The 26,863-nt window shown below is 37.3% G+C and overlaps 1 protein-coding gene across 1 annotated transcript in view; it reads left to right on the forward strand.

Annotated features, from left to right (window-relative positions):
• The window catches only part of vstm2l (V-set and transmembrane domain containing 2 like), a 32,151-nt gene that overhangs the window by 358 nt on the left and 4,930 nt on the right, over positions 1 to 26,863 (forward strand). Inside the window, exon 2 of the mRNA XM_059328010.1 lies at positions 24,486 to 24,655. Within this exon, the coding sequence (XP_059183993.1) occupies positions 24,486 to 24,655 (170 nt within the window). The remainder of the gene's footprint in view (positions 1 to 24,485; positions 24,656 to 26,863) is intronic.

Consider the following 26,863-nt stretch of genomic DNA (forward strand, 5'->3'; position numbering starts at 1 on the left):
TTTTTTAAAATATATTTTTCAAGTTTATTCTTGTTATAAAGAAAGCCCCTATTGTAGTCGTACTGTTGCCTGCGGTCTTAAATAGGTAATGTTTGAGGGATTCAATGAAACTTAAAAATAACGCACTTTTTTCAAGTGTCCAAATGAAAGTCTTCAATAATGTTACATTGAAGCATTTGATGTAACTGAGCCTGACAGATACCTTTAAGAACTTGTTAAGATCAGGACTCAAGCCACATACCTAAGCACAACCTATTTTGTTGGACAAATATACAGCATAAATTATATTGCAGCATAAAGGATATTGGATATTGCACTAGTCCATATTTTGATTTGGATAAAAAAGTTAATTGTGCAGTATCTCTGCGGGAAAGCTTTTATGGAAAATAACAGCTGTAACTCAGTTGTAATAGATCTGATAACTCTGGACTAATGGAAATAGTGATACAATATTACACAGAAGAGATAAAGATCAAGTCCAGGCTTTATTAACACAAAACTATGCAACCCCAACAAATATTAAAGTCATGTTTTAATATAGATTATTACTAGGGTTGCACAATAATTTAACCAAAATCAAAATATGGACTAGTGCAATATCCCAATCTCAGGAGGTACAGTACTTGTAAAATACAATATATGTATCAAAATACCATACTTTATTAAATATTGGGGTGCTACAAGATGTCCTGGCCTACAGATTATATTCTTCTGATTTAAGAAAAAATCTCTAGTTTTTGGCAGAAATCCTCAGAAAAGATCAAACCATGATCACTCTAATATATTATTCCATAAATATAAAATTGACACTAAAATTATCATTGCCTCCAATATCGTGAATCAGGTATTGTAATATAATTATGAAAGTGGGATCAGGGAATTCAAAATAAATTTGGTTGTACCTGATGTTGAAGAGTTAGTGTTAGTAGTTAACTACGATCCTGGCTTGGCATTAATTAATTAAAATTTACAGTAAGATAGAGTCTGTCTTTTGTCTTATGCTACATAAAACTGTGGCCCAAATGTGTCTTCTGTACACATCAGACCACACCTGAAAGCCTAATATATTATTTTAAAATGTCAGAAATTAACTCTCAACCAACCCACACCCCAAACCTTGACCTGAGACTCCCAGAATCCTAATGTCCCAATAACAGAACAATAAATGCTTTTCATTTATGGCTCACAGTTACAACAGACGGTAGAGACCGGCAGGCAGGAAACCTGAGGAAAGAGTGAGGGGGGTGATGTGCAACATAAGCCTCTGTCAAAAGCAGATTGTGAATATTGTGATTACACGTTATCTGCCTTAAACTGCGAAAGTACAGGCGTCTGGAAATACTATCTTCTTTTATTACGTGTAACCTCTGGGCACCGTATGTTAAATAATACATAACATTATGCATGTAAGTAAAATAGTGATACTTAACACAACTACTAGTTCAAGTCAGCACAGTGCAGTGTGTCTACTGTCCAAATTGCCATGGTGTTACCAGATGAATTAATGGTAAGAAACATGCAGTAAATTGCATAAAATGCAAGCTTGTATAAAAATGCTATTCAAAGTGAACCATAAAAACAAACAATAACAAAAAAGTTATTGCGCCTTCAGTGTTTTCAGACAAATTACAGCTCCTGAAAGCACCCAAAGGAGAGAGGGCAGCTGTGCTGCACTGTGTGCTTTTTATGGTGGTGGGTGAAGGCTCGGGATGCCCTGTTTCTATACTGTAGCACAGTCACCATATTTAATATTCACTGCTCAATGCCTGTTGGAACAAAAATCATAGGGTGGGTTTATTATTATTCAGCACTGCTCTGGGGGTTGGTACTTGACCATGTGCTACTTATACTCTTGACTTCTAATGATTGTTTGCGATGATTGTGCAGTGGGGCCCGACACCTTCTGGTCTATTGGTGGATTGGTTGGTCGATATACTCTTGACTGACCAAATTCTCATTGGTCAGACATGTACTTTAATCAGGTTGTGTGTCCACCAAAGCATGTTATCCCTGAAAACACCATTGGCCTTTCTAACAAACGCCCTGCTGGGAGTTCAGCTGAGACGCAGCTCGGCAGGTTGCTATGATACAGAATTTCCGCCGAAATAAAAATGTACAAGGCAAGGTAGAGTTCTTGCTGTGGATGAAGGGAAGGCTAAAAGACATGGACACGCCGCCAGTCTTTGCACTTTGCACTTTGCACCAGCACCGCATGTAATGTAATGGTTGATTGTTGTGGTATTTGTCCTGCCCTTCCTCGGTTGTGATTAAACAAATGGGAAACAGTGATTTCTGCAAACAGAAATTAACACAAAACTTAGTACAGAATAGACACTCAGTGCCTCTGTGCGCTGCTTTTCTTTGTAGCATCTTGCAATATCCCATAACTGCTAGAGGGCTTTCAGAGCAATGTGGTTGATTTAGTCAATTTTAGAGATATTGTGCAGATTTTTTTTGCCCAATAGATTGAAATTATACCTTCTCTTCAACCAATCAACCAATATTTTCTGTGGTTGGTTACAGCCCAGTTGTGACATACGGATGGCTATCTATTATATCAAATTCATTATCATTGTCATTGATGGAACCAAAAATGGTGTGTCAAACCTGCTATAAGTTTGCATTATCTTCTAATTAAGGGAAGGGAGAAAATAAAAAATAACGATAAGCAGTAGAACTATCTGGATTAGAAATAAAAGGGGGAACAGTGGTATTAACAGGAGGATTTAGACTCAATTACACAACAGCAAAGCCTACTTCACATTTCTAATTAACGTCTAATTTTGTCTCTTCCTGAAACCACTTATACAGTGGAAATGTCACTCCAAAACAATTTTTGAGTATTTATATTTTTTACCTGATAGTGACTGAGTGGTTTTATGCTGGAGGTGATGGCATCCTCAAATATGTTTTCGTCAGGTAAGGTACCCAGTCGCACATGAAGTCGGCATAATTTTATTTTCAGACACAATTCTCTGTTTATTGTGGTTTCATTTTCATTGTGATATGTTTGGAAGAGATTGATTAATTACGTTTTGAGAAGATATACAGTACACTTTATCTGTTGAGAATAAATCACATTGGACAGAGTCACATGGAAAGGACCAAAAATATTTTATTCCAACTTTATGAGCGATACTGATCATTCAGAGAGCTGATTAAACAACTTTATTACTGTTTTTGAAGAGGTAGCTAGGATTTTTTATTTTTAGAGAGTTGTATGATGTACTTGGTGAATCTCAACTAACCCTTTAAAACACCAAAGTCACACGATATCAAAACAAACTAATTGACAGAGATAGTGAAGCAAAATGACACGAGAGCATGGATAAAAGCTTCAGCTCCCCCATTGAAAATGGCGGTTTTATGGCAAGGTAAAGTGGTGAAAATATTCTTAATATAGCATGCACTTAAACTTTAAGTTGGGCCCTTTTTAAGGTAGTCCACCGCAGTCCATTGCTTAACTTCCGTGCCACTGTGCACTCCTGCCTGCCTCTGTGTCGACCACCATCCACTGTAGCTAATAAACTGACTATAGATAATTACCTCATGTAGCCCCAACCCCCTCAAAAATCTAAAATACCTACTTTATGTGCATTACTTTTCAGCCAGTAGAATAACTTTTTTGTTAGTTTCCTCAGTGTCAGCTCTTTTAAACATAATTGACATTTTTACCTACTAGCAGTCTTACCTTGCTACAGCAGCTCCAAACATAGATTTACTGTTGTCTAATTAAACAGTGTGATAACCACTTCATCACAGTCTCCACCAGTTGTCCCTCGAGCCCTGGCTGCTTAGCAAGTTAGCTCTAGCTCAATTGCTGTAAATGACTGTGGCGCCGAGCGGTTCCAAATGGATTGACTGTCTTGGACAGGTTAGAAAATCAATTAGTAGCATTTCTCCCAAAGGGAGTTAATTAAAATTGGCTATAATCGGTGCATTCTCTTTGCCACTCCATGTCTCAGACTGGCCATAAAGAAGAAAATGCCTCAGGGCGTGAAGTCTTAACAAGAATGAAAACTCCTCTGGGAAAACAACTGTTCAGATTTTTAAAACCAGATCCAGAAAACAGAATAAAAGTCTTCTATTTTCACTTTTGAACAACAGAAGCACCAGCACCAGCAAAGAGAGTTGTGATATCTTATGCGGTTAAGTAATCCTCAAGAGATTTTTTCAGGCTCTTTGATAAATTGCCCAAGCAGAGGAGAGCTGAGCCGTCATGTAGAGCACAGAGGCTGGATGCACTGTTCTGGAAAGGGCTTGTTAGATTCAGCCCTGACTCATTTGTTTCAGATAAGTGCATCTGGCTGGGGCTCGGTCAGACCCGACACCCCAGTTTCCACTCCAGCTGGAGTGTAGATTGAATCACCTGCAATGCAAAATAATAGGTCCTGTGTGAAGTCAAACGACCAGGTTACATGATTCAGTGTCTTCACCTCATTGTGGGCCACGTGTCGGAGTTTGACTCTCTGCCATATGGAGGTCGAGTCTCAGTGAGAGGAACAGGAACAGAAGAGGAAGCTAAGAGTGAGCTTTGTTTGTGGGAGTTCTCGTTCAGTGGACGCCATGCAACACAAAGTGATGATGATGCCACACACGGTTTCATCATCAATCCTCAAATTTCCAGTGCGAGACAGTGTTGGTGGAGACACTGTTAGTGCTCTTTGGCAGCGTTCATCCTGTTATCCATCGCTAGTGTACCACTTTCACAGTATGGGGGCGTGTACCAATTCATTAGGCCTCCAAAGTGTCTGGGATTCTCTGCCAGTCCTCTGCTTGGTGTCCTCTTAATGAGGATGGCCAGCCCAGGCAGTTTGCATTGGCTTTCAATTTAATGGAGCTCTGACTGTGCGAGGGGGGGCAACAGATTGTACAGTCATGCTGTCACAGCGGAGGGTGCTGGCAGAGACTCGGTAGGAGGGAGAAGGAGAGTGAAAGGATGGTTGAAACAATGCTCACCCCGAGACGATAGCAGAAGCACGAGTCAATTTGAACACGAAGGGACGACTGCTTTCTCTGGTGACGGAGTAATCCCTGGTGGGAAGTAGTTAAGCTCGTCATAACCCACTGACCTTTGTGTGAAGTAATAATTACTCAAATAGCCCCAACCAAGTATTGAGTGCATATGGGTGGTTGACGTGAAAAGTGAAAAACAGAATAATTAAAAAAATATATGTCAAATGACATATAATTATATTCCCTTATATGTGAATAATTCAAAACTGAATGTGTCCATTTCTAATTCTGCATAATATTAACTTTTTGGTGTGGTAGTCCTAAAATGTGTCCACTGGTGCAACAAAATAAAGAATGTCATTATTTAATTCAGAGAATGTTGGACGGATAAGAAAGATAAGCCCAAGGCATATTAGTTATGAATATTTTTATCAATTTACATTATTTTCAATGATCATGATGATTTTCAATGACCTGTTTTATATCTACATAATGGCGTTGCTCCAGGAGGACACCAGTTTTGAGGACAAAATGTAATGTGTCATAATAACTCTACATAGGGACCTTAACACTTATATCCTCTAGATTCATTAAGTAAACGCTCATATGACATGCATTCAAGTATTTTAATGTATTTAGATTTATTTTTCATTAAATTACAGTTGTTTTGAGATAAGTTATGCTACCTAGGACAGTTGCACCGGTGGACAAATGTCATGTTCAAAACAGAATATTTGCATAGTTGAAGAACGATACTCATTGTTTGCAGATGGATTAGATGTAGAAGAATTAACTGCATAATTTTAATGAAATATTATCAAATTTTAGTAATATTTGTCACTGGGAACACAAAAATTGAGCGTCACGTCAACCACCCATATACAGTCGTGGAAAAAAATATTAGACCACCCTCGTTTTCTTCAATTTCTTGTTAATTTTAATGCCTGGTATAAGTAAAGGTACATTTGTTTGGACAAATATAATCATAACAACAAAAATAGCTCATAAGAGTTTAATTTATGAGCTGATATCTCTAGTCACGTTCCATGGCTAGAGATATCAGTATTATCAATAAAACCAGAGAGACACTGAAAAGGTCTTCATTAAATGTAATCCATAATCATTATAATTAGAAGAAATTAAATAAATCAAGACATGAAATGTTTCATTCTGTGTGTAATGGATCTATATAATGTGTTATTTCCACTTTTTGAATTGAATTACTGACATGAATAAACTTTTCTTAGATATTCTAATTTATGTTATGTTGTGCCTTTTTTTATTTTTCTCGTTGCTTGTTCTGTATGATGATCTTTCTTTTTATGTTATATTAGGGAGTCCCACTAGTCAAGCCCATGAGGGTTTTTTGGGCTTCCCTGGCGTGTCTTTTTATTTTTTATTTTATTCAAATATTTTTGGGAATTTATAATTTGTATTATTATTGTTGTTATTACGTTCTTCTTTTCTTTCTTTTACAACTGTGCCAAATAAATCAAGTCCAATCAAATCAAATTGATATGCACCTGTATACATAAATTAGAATTGGAAATCCAGTCATAACAGTAAGATTTTGTCTGTAAACCAGCCACCATTTGGTCAGAAAATCTGTTCTCACTATTGTCAAGAGGGGCTAAATTGGAACCAAAATCTGCCCAATTATCCTTTAGCGTGGAGCGAGCATTAGCAGTGACCTGAGAAATGTAGTTCTGTGTGGACTGTTCTCACCTCTGGCTGAGATGGCCGGCTGTGCTCAGTGAAATATGCAGTGATTGTAATTTCTTGTGACATGGGGGTACTTTTAATCGAGAGGACTGAGAATATACAGTCCAGAACATTTGTGATGAGATCCTGGTCGTATAAACTCAGTTATTCTTCACTTTAATTGAAATATGATAACATTACATTACATCAACCAAGGTGAAACTGCTTCAACTTTAATTAAAAACGTCTTCAACACACGAGGCCTAGCAGAGTGCTCTGAGCAGCTCGGTCAGCACTGCACTCAACTAACGCATGAAAACATACACACCATCACTTAAAGCTCCTCAAGGGCAACATACTCAAACAGAACATAATGTTGTCTTTCATCCCGAGAGAGTCCAGATGGAGTACAGTGTGCATTCTTGAAAAATGGCTCTGAGCCCCGGTATGTGTTGTCAACAACACGTGCTACTTTGTGTTGCCACACAGTGGGAGGAAACGCAGAAATAGCCTCTGAGTCTTGTGTCCCATGGGCTATAAAAAATTCACTCTGGAGTAGCAGCGGCAACAGGCAGACAGCTGCTTGCTTGATTACCGGCTCCATTCTTATTTCATTATTTTACCTTCCACCTTGAATGGAGGCTGAAGGTCTCGCAGCAAGCGATTATTTCCCCGAGGAGCCTCCTGTCTGTTTGCAGCGCCGCTGATTCTGAACCAAATACAGCATTATTGACTTTTTGGCAAATTCCCAGGCTGCTTACTTTTGTTTGTGAGCATCATCATGTGTTTTTTTTTCTACATTCGGATATCAGTTGTCAACTACTGTACTACTTACTGCTGTAGAGAAATCTCTTGGCACAATGAGTCAGGATGATAGTCTTCAGAGCTACAGTAATAACATTTGACTCATCTTTGACTGTAAGTGGGGAATTAACAAGAATTTAACTTAACTAGGACTGCGCGCAGTACTTAACGGGCCCTCGCAGTACACGCGTGTCGGGGCATGCTGCCGTCGGGGTTTGTGCGTTACAGGGGCCAGGCTATACCACCCCTATGAATTTATTTGCCTTAAGTCTTATGGTCTGGGCACAGTGGCACTTATTAAATTAAACTGCCGCCAGAGCGCCACCTAGGGGCCGATCAATAAAATCTTCAAGGGTTATCCTCAGGAGGGCATTTACAATAAGTATACCAAGTTTGGTGGTAATCCTGGCTTATATCACGAGATTCAGCACAACTCAGGGAACGCGTGGATATAAGTTTTTTGAATGTGCGATAAAGTATGTGGGAGTTATTAGGCTAAACGCGCTTTCCTTTATTATACCGCCACCCAGTGGTGGAAATTCAGGATGACAATAGATTATAAAAAATTTTCACCATGTGTGACTTATATTTAAAGTTTCATGAGTTTTGGGGTATGTTCAGGCAGTGAAATATGCGATCATTTGGGAAGAAGAAGAAAAAATAATAATAAATAACGAGAAAAATAATATATAATCATTCGAAATACAATAGGGACCTCTCAGGTCGTTGCCTGCTCGGGCCCTAATAAAACTGACTTACTCTCACTGTTCAACAATACCTTTTATTGGTATTGGGTGAAAACTATGGTCACCCCTGAAGGTTTTCCCCATATTCACTACCCAAAATAACTTCTTCTAGTTGGTTATCTGCATTCAGGATTAAAGCTTTTTAAGATCAAGATAAATATCTGCAGTAAGTCTTTTTATTACAGTTGCTCCTTGTTGTTTCATCCACCGTTCCCCTGAGGCCCCCCTGATTATTAAAGCCATTCATCAAGTTAGTGAAATACCTGTTCCCACAGGGAATCTGTTCACGGGCTATTTACATTCACCTTGGTTGAAGAAACGATGTTAAGCTGGATTTTTATGTCTTGGTATTTACTGTGGCTGATTTCTTCCCAATGAATCATTTCTCTCTTCAGTGCCCTACGGATGGGACTCAAATGGAAGCATTGAGTTAATGACCCTGATTTTACTTGCTGTCCCCGTAAGGTGGCAACCTTTCAGGTGAAAAATGTTTGCACTTAACCTAGAGAAGGATTTTCTACAAATCTTCCAGCTACTGGGGATTCATTCCAAATGCCTGTATTTGTCTTATTCCTATACTACTTTTACATGACTGTAAGGTATGTGCCGAAGAGAATTTAATCCAAACAGGAATACACATCCAAACAGTTTCCCGTTTCCAAAGAAATATAATAACAGGAAAAAATAGTTATATTCTAGGCATTTACCAAATATGATACTATGCTGTTACTTACAACATTTACATTACAGAAAGAAAGTGTTTCATGTGAGTCTTTTATGTCCTCAGGTGAGTCAACAGGGGGGCAAAAATCATCCTCACAACTGTATGGTCATTCTGGCCCATCAGATTCATCCTTTGTGTTTGATTGTGTTTTGCATTTATGTTTTAAATCTACAGAATTGTTCTTTGAGACCAATGGGATGTTGGAACAACGATCAGTCCCCTGTGATTGTGTGCATCTGCTCATGGAACAGAAAATGTTTTGTTTTCTTGAATAATTATTAGTATATAGAACACAATTCATTTACCACAATGCTCACTCTTTTTTTAGAGGAGTATTTGATAAAACACTGTATAATTTCCAACCAGTGGAACACTGTGGTAAGCTCACTAGCTACAAACCTGCTCATGCTTATTTTCTGTCCTGTTGCCTCAGCGTAGGAGAACATTTTGACTTGTGGAATCAGTTCTGACTGTTTCATTTCCTTTTGGTGCCTCTGCAGTCTTGCTCGAGTGACAAGCTGGGGTTACTGTATGGCAGTTGCATTTTAACTACTGGAGTACTAGAGGGTTTTTTGGGTTGTTTTTTTTTAGATAATATTAAATTGAAAGTTTAATTACAGCAGTAAAAATTTTGAAATAAAAGTGTCCAGATCCTGTCATATCTTGTTCCTCTGAGCCATAAAGCTTCATTGTTGTCCAGAAACTATTAAATGGGTGGCATTTCATTACCAAGACCACAAGCATTGAAGTTTATTTTAACACACTGGTGCTGTATATACTGATTAGCACACTAAATATGTGCAAATCCACAGCTTGACCGGGCCCCAGTAGCTAATTTCGTGCCTCATCATGTGCATGCATGTGTTGTTGTTAAGAATTCTTTAATCTTCTTTAATCTTTAAAGCAGTCCCCAATTAATGCACTATTTACTCCTGTTTGTTTATTGTCTGCCTAGAACTGCAGCACTGGGCTGTTTTGGAAAATGATTTAGTCTTTTGGAAATACTGTATACATTTATGATATGTTAAGATTCATGTCTTCAGTTGAAAGTGTTGGGAAAAGGACTCACACATTGTTGTTTTTGGTTGTTTTTGGTTGTTTTGTCTTTTTCTGTGACATGTTGACAATAAGGAAAAAAACATAGGCTAACATAAGCCTCATCCTTTAATGGTTTGGCAGAAGAAAACAGAAGCTTGCAGGGTTGCTGACAAGCTTAGCCTGCAAGCTTTTCTCTCTGGCTCTTACACACAAGCACACACACATGGACCAGCGAAGATACGGGTGTCACACTTGCTTCTTGTCCATGCTAATAAGCCCTCTGTAATTTAGTCATCCTCAAACAGCTCAAGCTCCCTCCAAAGCAGGGAGTGAGATGAAGAGAGAGTGAGAGGATCGATGGATTGACCTCACGCTGGCACTCAGGCTGGATTTATCCCTCTCATTTTGCCTTGAAACCTAAAGTGAGAAAATATTTAAGAGTGGTCTCTGTTGGGCTGGAGCAGTGTACATGCATTTGTTTATATATTTATGTCCTCCACCACATTGCTTTCTTTCATTATGTTCTCCCTTTTCATTTTTAATGAGTCTTTGGTGAATAGCGAGCAGCCGCCTCTGTGTTCTCATGGTCTCACTTCTATCATTGCTCTCTGAGTAATATGCTTAGAAATGCCAAGGAGGACCATTTTAAAAATGCATGTACTGTACTTGCATCTTGAAACAAGGGTCCCCTGCCTCTCCTAGAAGAGGATTCTGACAGTACCGCCTTTATGAAAATCTATACTTAGAAAAGGCCAAGCCAAGCAAACTCTTTCTATCCCAGCGATATAGCATTATAAATTAGACAACACATTGTGCTTTAGATTTCCCTGGAGGTCAATATTCACATCACAAGTACATGCTTTCACTCTTTTTGCTGCCATTTTGGAACTGTGAAGATTCTTCCATCGGCATCAGCTTTTGTGTTGATTTAGCATTCTACCAAGGTTATGGGATTGATTTATCGTGACATGACTGTGATTAAAGTCAGGAAACAGTTAGATGTCTGCAAAGCAGGCTTGTCAAGGTTTGACGTTGGCACAGCACTCACCGGTCTGTTTGTCAACAAGTCATGTCTCACAGGCGGGTTGAAGAGGGCGCCTGCATAGCAAACTGAAAGACAATTTGACAACTGGCAGATCAATAAAGCTGAGAGGAGGAGGAGGGCGATTTTTTTTTTTTTTTTTTTTTTTTTCCTCTGGCAAGTGCTAGGGAATAGTGTACCCTAGAAATCCCACAGTGCTTTTAAAAAATATCCCATCTTCTTTTAATTTATTTTAAATTAAATTTTGTTTTGTTTTTGTTTTCTTTGTTACCTTTGTCAATTTTGTCAATTCTGTATTTTATTGCACTTTCTTGCACTTTTATGTGAAGCACTTTGGTGCGGCTCAGCCGTCTGTAAATGCGCTATATAAATAAATCTGACTTGACTTGACTTGAGGCATTAGTTTGAGCACAGCATGATTCAGTGCTTCTAATGATTTGGGATGTTTGCATAAAACTTTAGGAGTGTATTTTTCATATGTTTGTATGATTAGGCATCCCCCAATCAGCATGTTAGGGCTGGGCATCAGTTCAAAAATATTATTGTTTATCTTCCCATAGTTTTACTAAATTGTCAAATTTTCATTAGGAAAAAAAGTTTTTGTCGCAGTCTGTCTCCCTCCATCTCTTCTCTATTACCACATTCCCCGTCCCGAGGCCCCTGAGGGTGTTTGTACTTTTTGATACAGTGAAATTGGACACTTGGGTACACTGGTTCTTGTACCCCCTTGGTGCTGTGTTTGGGTACACTGTAAAAAAGGTTTGTAGAAATAACAGTAAAACTCTGTCAAATACATCAGAAATAGGGCATAAAATGAAAAATTGTATATCACCATATTAGACACTTTTAATTACCGTAAATCAAAGAATAGCACAAAACTTTTACTTTTTTCTGTCATAAACTGGAAGAAACACACAGTTTTGCTGTAAAATATAACATTTTCATGCTAAATTTATGGAGAAATACCATGATGTGTGAATGAATGACACAATTACCCTAAAAATAACAGGATTATTCAGACTAAATTACAGTTTTTGCTGATATTTACATTAAATTTAGAATAGAAAATCCACTCACTGTAATTTTTACGGTGAAGTTCTGGCAACCACAGCTGCCGGTATTTTACCGTAAATTAAACAGATTATTTTTTACGGTGTAGGTGTGAACAGAGTAATCACACTCAAGTACAAATCTAAACAATGACACAGAGACCCTTCAGAGGCAGTCTCTGTCCTCTCTCAAATACATTCTGGTTTGTTTTTGGTGGAACATTTCTAAAACATGATGCCACCTCAATCCGACCCAACCTCCAGCTGTACACTGTAACTTTGCGCTAAACACGTCCCATACACTCAGGTGTGCTTTACTTTCTGAGATGCAGCAGAGCCGCTAGCTCAAATGTTGAAATGTCGCATTAAAAAAAATGTGGATGAATGAAGTTTCCATCAACTGGTTTAGATGGAATAAACAAAGCTGTATAAATGTACTTTGGTCAGAAGATGGCAGTGTAATGTCTTGCTGTAGGCTAATCCATCAGTAAACAGAAGAAGAAGAGAGTGCGAGAAAGAAAACAGTAGATTTAGCAAGAAAAAAAACATTTTAAAAAGGAGTTGCTAATCGAACAACATGAGAGAAAATATGTCTTCAGGAATTAGATTCAATTGGACTTATAATTGTTCTTTCATGTCAGCTCGTCTTGACCGGCAGAGCAGAAACAGCTGATCACTCATGTGAGTTAAATGTGCACTACATCAGAAATTATTCGCAAAAATCACTACCATTTCCTGTTTAGCGCGTTAACTTTTTTCCGAGAAAGACAAAAACCACCTCAAATGAGAACACTTTTATGCGCACTTTCAAAAGTTTTTCCGAATTTTTGTGTTTCAGTCAAGCTTTTCTCAAACGAATCTTCAAAATGTGCATTGAAATTTGTTGATCGAAACACGGCTATCACAGAAGTTCTCACAGGTCCACAATACAGGATGTTCTTCTATATACTTTTGGCCAATAAGGGGAGTGAACTTTCTCATGCTTGTAGTGAAACATCTTGGTTTGCTTGGATTTGTCTCAGGGGGTAAACTCATCCACTGATTTGGACCAAAGGAAACAAACTGTTTGTGTAAAAATAGAGATGGGATTGGATACGATTTTATACCAATGCCATTATCTCTGGTAATCAAAAAAGAGGGCCTATAAAACATGTTTTATGTCTTCTGAGGGCAGTTGAGAGTCCGTCTGTAATCATCTAAAATAGATGATATGAGAATATGTGTCCAGCATTTGTTTTCTAAGTGTGTCAAATATATGGCATTCCTGCCAGCATTGATGAAAGGGATTAACTAGCTTGGAGGCACACAGTTCCAATGGACAATTTGGAACAGATACTCAATGGGAACTGTTTTTCAAGTCCCATACCTCTTAACTAAGCATTCTTAGTTGCTAGATAATACCTTCATGGGTGTGAATTCTGATAGCAGATGAAGGACTCAAATGCAGACAGATGAAGCAGACATGGACAGTTAAATGAATTATTCACAACAGAAAAAAACCCAAAACAGGTGTGGAGATTGGTGGAGCAGTCAGGTGATGGGGGAAAGTGGGAGAGTCTGAGGGCATGTGGTGGCTGGAACCAAAGGAGCCTGGGGAATAGACAGGGAGCAAGGTTTTTACGAATATTTATCACTTTATTTGTTATCTTGCATATGTTAAAACTTATATATTTTATATTTGTTAATAATTATATAATGCAGCAACCTTAAAGCCTCCACTTTACATCATGCTTTAGGTTGAAATGAATATTGTGAAATTTCAGATTCAATTATACATGTTCATTCTCACATTTCAGTGCAACTTTTAACTACCACATGTCAAATTTAGCTCACAGGTGCATCAGTTCACAAACACATTAACACCACAGTGGGTGTAGTGAAGAAACTTGGACTATAGGCGTTTATCACCAGGGGTTTATCACTCAGTTCACACACTTTTCTACAGTGTGTGAAACTGAGTTTTACATACTTTAGGTCCCATTGCTCATGATTATGGAATAGGCAGAGTTGACTGAGGAACAACCTGCACAGAATAGACATAGGACTTGTCATTCTATATAAATTCATTTTTTCTTTTTTAAATTGCTTACTAAAAAACACACCATTTAAATATGGTAGAATTCGCTTGAAATTCACATACCTAAAGGTTCTGATGCTTTTTGTGTTTTACTGCTTGGGTTTTAAGGGATATAGCAGCTGACAAATTTTGACTTTATTACTTCTATTGAAGTGGTAAATAAAAGTCAGTTTAAGGAGAAATGATTAAACACAGCTTCCATTTACTCAACCACAGTAACACAGTTCCTGAGAAAATTGTCTTTAGGTAATAATGATTCAGTCATCTCATATTTTCTCTTCATACACAATAACCTCACCTCCAGTTCCATGCATTACAATCCTTGTTATCCAAGACTCCTTGGCTCCTTTCTGCAGTCAGTATATCACTACGGAGTGACTTTTGGTAGAGTTAATGCTCATCATTTAGGTTAAAATTACTCCCAACCCAAAAGGTGATATTTTCTGGGATCAGAGTGTGCTGATCACTGCTTTTAACTGTAAATGAGGTATAATACTATAACACTGGCACCTCAGGTAGTGCGTGTGAGTGAGTTTTCCCGGAAAGCAACCATTAGAGAGAGAAACTAGAAAGTTTCATTGTCAGTATGTCAAAGTTCCATAAAATGAAGAAAAAGAAGAAGCAGTAATTAAGGTCTTTGACAGAACAAACAACCCCAAAAACTGTAAGTGTAGTGAGAAATTGAAGGGAGCATACTGTAACTCCACTCATGAGCACAGACACTTGCAGGCCATATGGTCATTGTAGACTGTAATATAACAGGGGATGGTACAGCGTTTAATGATATAATATTTTTAGATGTTTTACTTTTTATAGAGATGTTTGACCACATATGCAACTGAAGTTTTTTGTTTTTCAGTGCAGCCAATCTGTGGCTTATGGTCATGGCTAATGATATCCTGCTCTTTGCTTTGAAGGATAGCTTAGCAGATAGCTAAAATTTCATCCATCAATAAAGACCCAGGACACCAGAGTATATTTTAGGGCTTTTAATATGGATTACTTGTAAAACTGTGAAAACATTTTTTAAAGGCATTTCAAACTGCCCATAAACATACTCACCTATTAAATTGGAATGCAATGTTTTTAATTATTTCCATGAAAAGGTTGTAAAAATGTGATTTATTGTTGACATATAAATCTTCTCAACACTTTATTAATCAATCTCTTCCAAACATATCACAATGAAAATGAAAGCACAATTAACAGAGGATTGTGTCTGAAAACAAAATTATTCCAACTTAATGGGCAACCATGTACATAGTCATAAAACTCAAGCATAAAATCATGAGGCACACATGCCTAGTTTGCATCTAAGCTCATTTTAACATTAGCGGTAATGGAAAATGCTAACCGTGATTAGTATCTACTTTTAGCCCTCAATGGTACGCATTATGATGCCAGTTAGGAAAAAAATGTTTGGAGTGTTTCAAAGTTCACTATAATAGTAGACTATGGCCCTCAGAGTATAGTAATAGCCTGAACTTTACTTTACTGCTATCAACATCAAATATATATTTGTTAAATTGTAAAGATCAAAACAAAAGTTATGATGAATGGTATGCTTTTGAACATTATATATATATATACCTAAACACACACTACCAATATATAATGCTGCCATGCTGATTCCATAATGGTTCATTGTTGCCTCAGGGCAACAGTTGCATTGTTAGAAGTTTCCATTATTTAATTAGAAAATAAATTGCATGAAACTAACAAAAACTCACCTATTAGTAGGAATATATTTTTTTTCAGATAAAAAAAGGCCAGAATATTACGTTTTGAGTGCTTTTTTGTGTCACAAAATGGCAAAGATGTTTCCTTTGGAAAGACTTTGGAAAGTCTGCAAGAAAGGGTTTCAATATGGCCTCCTGGAGGTCATGTGACAAATTAAAGCATTACTAGTGGTTCCCTATACTCTTCCCTCTCTTTTAAAGTATTGCATCACTCAAAAAGATGCATTGTAGAAATTTGACAGGCCAAAAATAGGTATGTTGCCTGAGGGCAACACCGTACCGTAGAGGGTTAAACATTCATCTTTAACTAAAAACCATTTCAAAACCGTAACCAAAGACTGTTACATCTGAAAGTGAGAAGCTACTGTTGCATGTGCTGTTTGTGGAAACAGACACCTAAAAGAACTAGCCTACACACAGCTGTAGAGGTGAACACAAATGTAATACAACTTTACACCACCAGTTGTCTCAAAATGCTCCACAAAAATGTGGGGGCAGAACAGATATGGCTTGTTTCTGCTTACTAGAACATTAGCTGTTTATTTGACAGAAAATGTGTGCATAGAAGATAATTATCAACATATACAACCTCTGAAAGCCTCAGCCACCACAAACAGCCTGTCCAATGGTGCACAGGGTGTGGCATACTACAGATGGATATTATTTGCATGCATACTTTAACTTTTCACAAATATGTATTCCGATCCCTCTGCTCTGTGCCTTTTATTCCTAACACTGGTAATGAGGCTGTTTGCCCTTCACAGGAGACAGTGAATCAGTGAGCAAAGTAAATTCTAGGGTGGATTCAAAGAGAATATCAGTTATAAATGTCAGCTGCATGATGAAAGAAAATAGAAGGTTGAGTTTGCAAATAAGCTGTTTTTTTTTATTGTAATATTCTGTACTTTGGTATGTTTGGGAGAGATGAATGTGTGTGTGTGTGTGTGTGTGTGTGTGTGTGTGTGTGTGGCTCCTTTCTGCCTCCTTTCCATTACTTTCATAGAGACAATATACACATTACTTCTACATAAAACATGCAACTGTAACACACAGCAGCACCATTAAGTCTCATTTGTGACATGCATTTCAAATCCACACAGCTCCATTTACACACATATGCTGACTCCAAGCCAGAGGGCACCACACACAGTGAGACACACACACACATAGGGTAAGTCTCCCAGGATGCTGAACACCTGCCAGAGCCAGTGGGCAAAGCTCCAGGAGATGTAGTGAGCTACTCTGAGAGTTAGAAGCATCTCTTTATGCCACACACCAGAGAGCCAACAGACACAGATTGCCCACTCAGCGAGAGAGCCACAGAGAGGAGGAGAAAGTGTAGAGGGGAACTGAATTAAAGGAGGAAGGAAGGTGAGAGTACAGAGGAGACTCGAGTGTTAGAAGGAACCTCTAATGGGTAGAAAGTAGGAATGAAAGGGCAATAGAAAAGGGAGAGGAAAGAAGAGTAGTGTCAACAACGACAGGGATAGATGGGTGGGAGATGCCACTGAGCTGGAGAGAGAGAGAGAGAGAGAGCTAAGAGAGGATTTATAAAGAGAAAGAAAGAGGTGGAAAAATCTTGCGTTTGCAGAACTGGGGTCTTATTGGTTGGCTGGGGAAATGGGAAAGTGCAGGAATTACCTTGCAGCTATAAGCCGGTCCGACTGTAGCCCCGGACTCCCGAGTGTATTTGAGGACTTCCTGTACAGCTCTCTCCTTGACTTGACTTTGACTTCACACTCTGTGGTTTCAAACGGCTGCCGAGACTCAGCTAGCTTCATTAATTTTTCACTTCAGCTTTATACTCTACTTTGGTTGTAAGTTGTAGTAAAGGTCCCATGCATTTGAAAAGGTATCAAGGGGTGATTTAGGAGAATACTTTTGTGTGGTGTCACATTTGTCTTGATTAGTCAATTGTTATGATCTTAAAATATATATATAAATAAATACATATGGTGACTGCCAAAAATACATTGCTTTGATGACACTTACCGTAATCTTTGTAAAACTGTATCCAACAAATTTTATTGAGATTAAATGACTGTCATTAGCAGATCAGTTGTAGCTAGCTTTCTGAGAAAGTTAGATTAAGATTGGCTGAAAACAGCTCTCCTTGGCTCATTCTAAAACAAAAATGTATCGTTTTAACAGGATACGTACGTGACATAGTGCTAAGATTAGCCTACACGGTCGCCTATGAAGTTGGAATAAGATATATTTTTTACTTCTTTCCATTAAATTCTTGACAGATAAAGTATATATCTTCAAAACGTTATTAATCAATCTCTTTCAAACATATCACAATGAAAATGAAACCACAGTTAACAAAGGATTGTGTTTGAAAACTAAATTATTCCAACTTTATGGGTGACCATGTAGTAGCAACCAGCTAAATAATGGAAACAACATGAAAATTACTTTTTCATTGTATGTAACCTGTAATCCTGCATGGTATGAAACACCATATAAGTAATTTCTTGTTATATTAAATTATACTGTAGTAAGTAGAGCTAGATCAATATTCTCATCATGATGCTTTAAGGCTCTCTGGGTTTGATACATATACACATGGAACATCTTTGCTTTGTTGTGTCACTTTGTTCCAGTAACATGCATAGAGGCTTTACAGAATAATAAGATTCAGTTTTTTTCCGTTTCTCCAAATGAAAAGCATTGACTAATGGTTTTGGGACATAAAAGACTGGCCTCCTGGTTCAAAGTCAAGTTTTTTTTTTACCCATCCACCCACGCTGAGTGCTCTATGTATTACATCTGTTATTCGAAGCATCTAATAGTGCTGCAGATGGAGCAGAGCATTGGAATCTGACGACTTGCGAGTGAGACTGGGCTGGCTCGACCCGATATTAACTTATTGTACATGCTGTATATCTGTGTTCCTGCATTGTTCTGCCACTAACAAAACTACTGTAGGTAAGAGTAATGAAGAAACAATAACATGGAATTATAATTCATTTATTTCCCTTGGTAAGCTAATCAAGTGTAGAGTATTTTAAGATCTTTTCGTCTGTGGGTACACAGCCTGTTCAAAGTGACAGATGCTGCTGTCTGTACTCTGTTGATACTGTATCGTGAGAAACAAAACCAAAAAAAAGTGTCCAGCCCCTGCATCGAATACTAAGAAAAGTCAGATGATTGAAATGTCACCCTCTGTTTTTTTGCTCATACATTTTATGCACAGTGAGGTTCTCTGCTATTCCAGGCTTCAGTTCTGGCACCATATAATCAAAACACATTATTATTAAGCATGTGATAAGTTTCCAGGCATGTGAGAGAAAGACTATTTTATTAATCACACACAGCACCTCTTTTTCACACTCTTAGAAAGTTACTTTTCATACATAAAGTTATTGCTGTCACTGTCAAGAAAATGTTGAACTATTTTTTAAGACACAGAGGCATCAAATCCACATTTTACCTCAGGATATTTTTTTCAATTTCCATTCTTTGTCATATTAGAGTGAAAAGAATTTGTGGCAATTAAGAGACACTTATCTTTTCTGTCACAACGTATTGATTTAGCCTTACTAAAAAAAATAATAAATTCAAGAAATAATTGGTTTTCTTAAGAATTGCAGCTTACATGTGTAGCTTTTTCTAAAATAACTACTACTGTAAGCTCTTACCTTTTTTTATAGGTTACGTTCTAATCTAATTTCTGGATCCTTTAGCTTTCTAATAATCATCAGAGCATTCCCCTCAGATGCTATTTCTGAATCTCTTGCACATGTTCAGTTGAGATTGGGTTGTTTTGTTATCCTGAAAGATTTTCCTGCCATCAGGAAAGACATGCATCATCAGATGAAAGCGAATCATTATGCCAGCTGTGATTACTGTCTGCAATGGCATCGAAGGAACAGTTAGCGCTACAGGAAATTGTCCCAGAAAATAAGTCCCACTGATCAGCAGAATCACAAGATGTCAGTGCAGAAGTATTTCAAGTTTTTGTCTCCTTTTGCTTTCCACAGAACTGGACAGAAAATGAAAAATAATCCCAGAAAAACATGTATTTGTCTGCTTCGATATCTTGTCAATATTTCTCTTGTTATTCTGTTTTTATATTGGTCTTAGTTCGTAGGGAGTTTAAAAACAAAACAGTCCATCATATCTGTATTTTTTTCATGTGGTGGCATTTAATTTCACACTCCAGCAAAAACAAACAAGAAATGCTAGTAAGAATTACTCCCCCAAAAATTGCATATAAAGACTGACAAAGTCCGCGCAGGTAGATGGTCGGGATTGGATGGATCAAACAAATGAGCAAAAGTCAATGTAGAATTACTTTAACCTGTATATTCAAGTTAAAGTAAGTAATTTGTAAGTTAGGTTATGAGAATGTCACTTTCTATGTCACACATACCGTCACATACTTACATTAAGTAACTTACATACATATTTCTACTTATTTTAACCCAAACGATGGGTTGATTTGCACCAAAAATATAGGGTCGACAACCTTTACTAACAAAACAAAAAAAGAGAAAATATGTCCTCATGGAGCCACAAACCTTATAATGAGCCATTCTATGAAGATATACCAGCCTACTAACTCTAAATCAACCAACCAACATTACTAATAGGTCATAATGAGCATTTAGTAATTTGATTTTGTAAGAATGCAGCAAGGACCCAAGTGCAAATGAGAGTCTGGACACCAAGGTAATATCTCGGAAGATTTGGAGTCAAGCTGGACAAATTCAAAACTAGATTTTAAGTTGGCAAAATTTAGAGGTGAAGGCACTAGACATTTCGTTAGCTATGGTGCATATTTTTGGTGACTAAAATGTTCAAACATGGGTTTTTTTCATTGCCGTATGAAAGCTACATATTTTTACAATTGAAAAATACACATTGCTTTGGGCCGAAACCAATGATAAATTAAAATTAAAATGTAAAGAAATAAACTTTTCATTTTGTATAATTTTTTTTGTCACAGCCACAGGGAGCCACAGCAGACGGCCTGAAGAGAAGCATGTGGCTTCGGAGCCGCAGGTTACCTACACTGTAAAAAATAATCTGTTAAATTTACGGTAAAATACCGGCAGCTGTGGTTGCCAGAATTTCACCGTAAAAATTACAGTGAGTGGGTTTTCTACTGTAAATTTAAATGTAAATATCAGCAAAAACTGTAATTTAGACTGAGTAGTCCCTTTATTTAAAAGTAATTGTGTCCTTGAGACAATATGGTATTTCTCCATTCATTTTAAATGATTTTAAAAAATATTTTTACAGTAAAACTGTGTGTTTTTCAAAAGTCTTGTTCTATTCTGTGATTTACAGTAATTAAAAGTGTCTATTATGGTGATATGCAATTTTTTATTTTTCCGAATTTCTCATGCAATTTGACAGCATTTTACTGTAATTTCTACAAACACTTTTTACAGTGTACCCTTGGCCTAAACTTAACCAAACTGTAACCATTTCACAATGTTAACCACACTAACTGAACTGCCACCATTACCTTTAGGGATCAGGACGTGTAAGAATAGGAACAAGCAACCCATTTGACTTGTGATGACTAAACTGTCTCTACTGTGTTGTACATCCCGATAATTAAACTCTGTTGAATTAAATAATTACATATTTAATCTTCAGAAAATATAACTGATTTTCTTACCATATATTCTATTACATGTTTAATTGGACATTGATTTTCTCTAATTTTCCGTCATGTATTTATTTTTGGTCCATTTCCAAAATGAAGAATGAACATTCATACTAAAAAAAACACCTGCTTTCTTTTTCTTCTTTAAAGTTCTCTCTTTGATCACAGCATGAAGTTTTGCCTTGTTACATAACCACAGCTTCAGGCCATGTTTTTTTATACGTTATATCTTCAGGCCGTGTGTTGTGTAATAAACCTCTCATGACTTGTAGCTGACAGGTCTGAGAGTTATGTGCTCTCTGTTCTACATGAGAGAACTCCTAACACAAGCTTCACAAATGTATGTAAAAGTATGTTCTCTGCACTCGTATCTTAAAGGACTGCGTCTTTTAAAGGCACTGAAAGATGAAGATTAAACGGGACTGGAGAGGGAGACTGAGTTCGACTGAAACGTCTCCTTATCGCACCTGTTATTCTTCAGTCTTGAGAAAATTTGCATAATAGAGGAGAGCTAGAGAGAGAAGTAAAAGAATACTCTCAAGTGGCTAGAGTGCTGTTTTTTTTGTTTTGTTTTTACAGTCAAGTGCTGCTCAAACATAAATGACCTTGAGGTTGTCATAGACAGAATGCATGTACAACACTTTATATAATAACAGAAACACTCTTGTCTTCCATATGGAGACATTTGTTTCTGTGTCTGTATGTTAGCGTTCTTATTTACCTCCCAGTATCTGAATGCTTTTGTGTCTTTAAATAGATGAGTCAGTAGCTTGTCTAGGGCAGTAGTTCTCAACCTTTTTGAGTCGCGACCCCCAATTTAACATGCATGTTGTCCGCGACCCTCGCTCACTGAACACAATCTCACAAGCACAGTTCAGATCACCCAAAAAAGAAAAAAAATGATCAAAAAAGACACAAAATGACCAAAAAAGACACAAAATGACTAAAAAAAAGACACAAAATGACCAAAAATAGGAAACAAACTGACCAAAAAAGACACAAATTGACCACAAAATGACCAAAAAAAAGACATTAAGATTAAAACACATTAACACATGAACACTTTAACACAGTGGAGACAGAGCTGACTTCCAAAATGATTTGGCGACCCCCAGAAATCATCTCGTGACCCCAAGGTTGAGAATAGCTGGTCTAGGGTGTAAAGTCAAAGAGGTTCTTTGTACTCTGTGTTAGTCCTGACTCTGGCCTGTGGATATAACTGCTGCTTTCAGTCCACGTCTGCAGTTATTGTGAACAAGGTTCAGTGCACTTACCTTTCCATATGGCATTCCTTTACTAACCGTCATTTCTAAAGGTCCCATTTCCTCCTTATCACTGTATGTATGTGTGGATCTACTCGCTGCGCTTTACAGCTCTTCTCTCTACATTCCCTTTTCCTTTTTTCTCACTTTTCCATCTATCTTTCTTAGCTCTTTCTTCACGACACACTCGCCTCAGTTCACCTCTGCCCTTGTCCTTCTTTCCTCTCTTTTCCTCTCTTTCCTCTTCTTCTGCCCTTCTTGGCCCCCGTCCGGCACGATCCGTCCCGCGTGTCTCCTCCTGACAAATGAGGCCGCTGCCTGGCCGCGAGCAGCAGTGCATCAAGGGCACGACTCCTGAGCGCCCAGTCGCTCAAACGACACCTTCTCCACTGTTCCTCTATTCTCACCCTTTCTCCTCAAACCTTCACTAGATTAAACTGAATGTCAGAGAATAACAATTACAGATACGCTGACTGACCTGGCTTTTGCCAGGTGTCTCTCAAAGAGGATAATTATAGAACAGACAGATTATTATCTTATCACGCTCCATGTGAGTCAGTCTCACATTTCAGATAAGTGATCTGCTTCATGCTGAAGGGTCAGCTTTTTCAAAAGCTTTGTTCACAATCAAAACTTGTTATCTCTTCTCTGACATGATTTTTGACATCAGATGATTTGCTAACACTATACTTCATAGTGAGACTAAATCCTCATATGTCACTGTGTTTAAATGAATGCCTCTGACTGCAGTAAATGCAGAAAAATCTAACATCTGTCATTAAAGGTAATGTATAAAAATAAGACAAAAAATCTGACTTTTACCAAATTTGTAGCTTTTGTGGAGTTGATATTCTGTGAAAATAACATTTTTAAATTTTATTTTAGATCTTGCGTGTGTATACTTTTAAATATGTATATATGTTTGTGTGAATCCGTAATTATTTTAAGTTAAAGAATAAGTTCTTGGATGTCAAACAAATGTATCAAACTGATTCAACAAATAATAATGTATAGGAATATGTTTCTCTGCAGGTAATCTATTCATTTTAAAAGCTGATAAAGGTGCATTTAGGTCAGTTGATGTCTCCATTAAACTTGAGCATCAAGAAAGGATTACAAAGTGTCCCCCACCCACATACTGCAAGCTGAATCCAATGGAAAATACAGCGTTATGTTATATTATTGACCATTACTGGAAGCCAAACCAGAGAAAAAGATGTTCTCTGTGTAGGTGGTCGGTATTACAGTATGTGCGTGGGATTGAAGTGTTATGACATTTCCAAATTAGTGTATTGGAACAATGTTCAGCTCAGCTCTCTGCTGTACCACCGACACAAGGATTATATAATGTTTTGATTCTTGAGCTTGCTACTCGAGTATCTGGAGAAACAGTCAAAAGTACAGAAGTGTAGATAACTGATGATGCACGGTGGATCATACCCAAACATGACCGCCAAGTAACGCAAGCAATGCTTTCATCTCATAATTAGCACCGGCTTGTCGAGTCGATACCTTCTCCCTGAATTTCTCATTGCTATATTTACTTAGCTACCAACACTTTGTGTATCACAGTGTTTTGCTGAAGTGTGATAAAGCAACATCACCGGTGAAATGTTGTGACTTCCCCTTGACTTGAGAAAAAGAAATCTTCTTTTTCCGTTCTTTTAGGGATGCCTTAAAACCATTTTCTCTAAAAGTTTTTCTTTCTTTTTTTTCTCTTGCAGCCCTCTTTACAGAGGTGCCACACGACATCACGACGCAGAGCGGTGAGGATGTAGAGATGGCTTGTTCCTTCCGAGGAGCGGGCTCTCCCTCCTACTCCCTGGAGATCCAGTGGTGGTACATCAAGGACCACAGAGACTGGCAACAGAAGCCTGCTCAGATCACGAATAATGTAAGCCGAAAGTAGGAACAGCTATTTGTTGTTGTTGTTGTTGTTGTCATTGTTGTGGTTAATGTGTAGTGATACGCATTCATGGGTACCTGCAGAGTTACATGGAAAACTCAGCTGATTCACTTAACAGTACTCAACTTACTTATTGAGATTTAAAAAAATATATATATATATATCCACATATTTGTGTTAATCAAGAAAATAAACAGGATTACTTTGATCTGAATTTTAGTAATAACGAATTATAAGCTGAGTCAGCTATCACAGATTCATTATATGTTTCAGTGGAGAGTGCATGAAAACTAATTAGCATGCAAGAAGACATTACCTAAAAGCTAATTATGTAAACAGTTGAAATTGCTAGTTAAAAGTAATGAATAAACTGCTGAAAATGTTAATTGTTAGCCAAAGGTAATGAATTAAAAGAAAATTGGAAATATTTCAGCTTGTGACATGAATACAAACTTGATCGAAGCAACGTTGACAATTGCATTTTATTTTTAAAGTAAATAAATAAATAAATTGTAACAATATGTATAAATAAATTGTAACAATATTTTATTTAGATAAACAAGTAGATTCAATAACCAAAACCTCAATTGAAGTATGGAACACAGTGGTGGGGACATATAAATTAGAGAGAGAGAGAGAGAGACAGACTTTGAGTTGGTTTGCGTGGGATTCAAAGTTTAAACCTGGAACTCATGCCAAAGGCTTAAAACAATGGGCAAATAAAGGTATTACAGCAATATACACAATAACTGAACGGGGTAAACTGCTGAGTTTTGAAAAGCTAAAGGAGAAATTTGGACTAGGGGAACATGAAAATTACAGATACCTACAAATAAGAGACTACTTTGAAAAAGAGATTAAAAAAAACGGACACCATAAATGAAATAATTGGGATATTTCAGAAAGCTTACATAGGAAAGAAATTTGGAGTAATTTCAGCTCTGTATAAAGGATTCATGTAGAAATACTTCCTCTCTTTATATCAAGGAGAAATGGGAAAAGAAGCTTGGGGAACAAATATCTGAAGAAGAATGGGTTGTCTTGTGTACAACGCAGTGCACGTCCCCTAGCTCCAGAGCAAACCAGAGTTTAACTGGAAAAATTTGGTCCGGTATTTCATTACTCCGAAAATCAGGAGGGGAGATATATCAATCCAGCAGCCATGCTGGAGATCATGTGGACTCATGGATGTAGACCACTCACCTATATTTTGATCTTGTGAAAGGATAAAACAATATTGGGGCCAAATATGGCAGACCTTAAAAAAAATAACAGGATACGACATACCAAAATCTTGTAAGGTACTGTACTTGGGACATTTGACAGGTGATGTTGTACAAAAAGAGGATCAGAATCTAATTAAAATATTGTTATCAGCAAGTAAAAAGTCTTATGGTATAGGCCAACACCCCGGTCCGTCGAGCAGCGGACATGCACTGTGGAAGATATTTATGTGATGGAGAGACTTACACACAGACTGAGACTTCAAATGTCACAATTTGATGACAAATGGGGAAAATGGACAAATTACAGAAGACAGGAAGAGAACGCCATCACTTCTAGTACTGGACAACAGGGACATGTTGATTAATTGCAAGGTTGACTTATGTGTATGTGTTACACCCACCCACTGTAATTGTTCAAAACAATTTGGTAACACTTTCTATGAAGACTACATCTATAGTGCATTATGAGCGCATTCATAGTAAATTATAATGCTCATTATAATCAATCATAATGCATTATGACTGCACTCATAAACACATATAAAGCTTCATGATGCACTATATCAACAGTTATAAATATAGCTTATAATGACTTATAAATCCAAGTGTTTTATGAGTGCTCTTGACTGGTTATAAACTACAGGCTGACTGATGAGGCTTATAATACATTACAACTACTCATACCCCTCTATACACACACCTCAACAATCAATTGTTATAAGGACTCATAGGATGCCATAAGTATAAATAAATGATCAATGTATGCTTTAAGTAAAGTGAGGTTCATATAGACGCATCTATAATGCAGTATAGCTAATCATGATGTTTCATTGTTGGTGTTAAGTAAAGTGTAACACATTTTTATGCATTATAGATGCGTCTATATGAACCTCACTTTACTTAAAGCATACATTGATCATTTATTTATACTTATGGCATCCTATGAGTCCTTATAACAATTGATTGTTGA

The sequence above is a fragment of the Centropristis striata genome, chromosome 3 (genome assembly GCF_030273125.1).
Source record: "Centropristis striata isolate RG_2023a ecotype Rhode Island chromosome 3, C.striata_1.0, whole genome shotgun sequence".
NCBI classification, from domain to species: Eukaryota; Metazoa; Chordata; class Actinopteri; order Perciformes; family Serranidae; genus Centropristis; species Centropristis striata.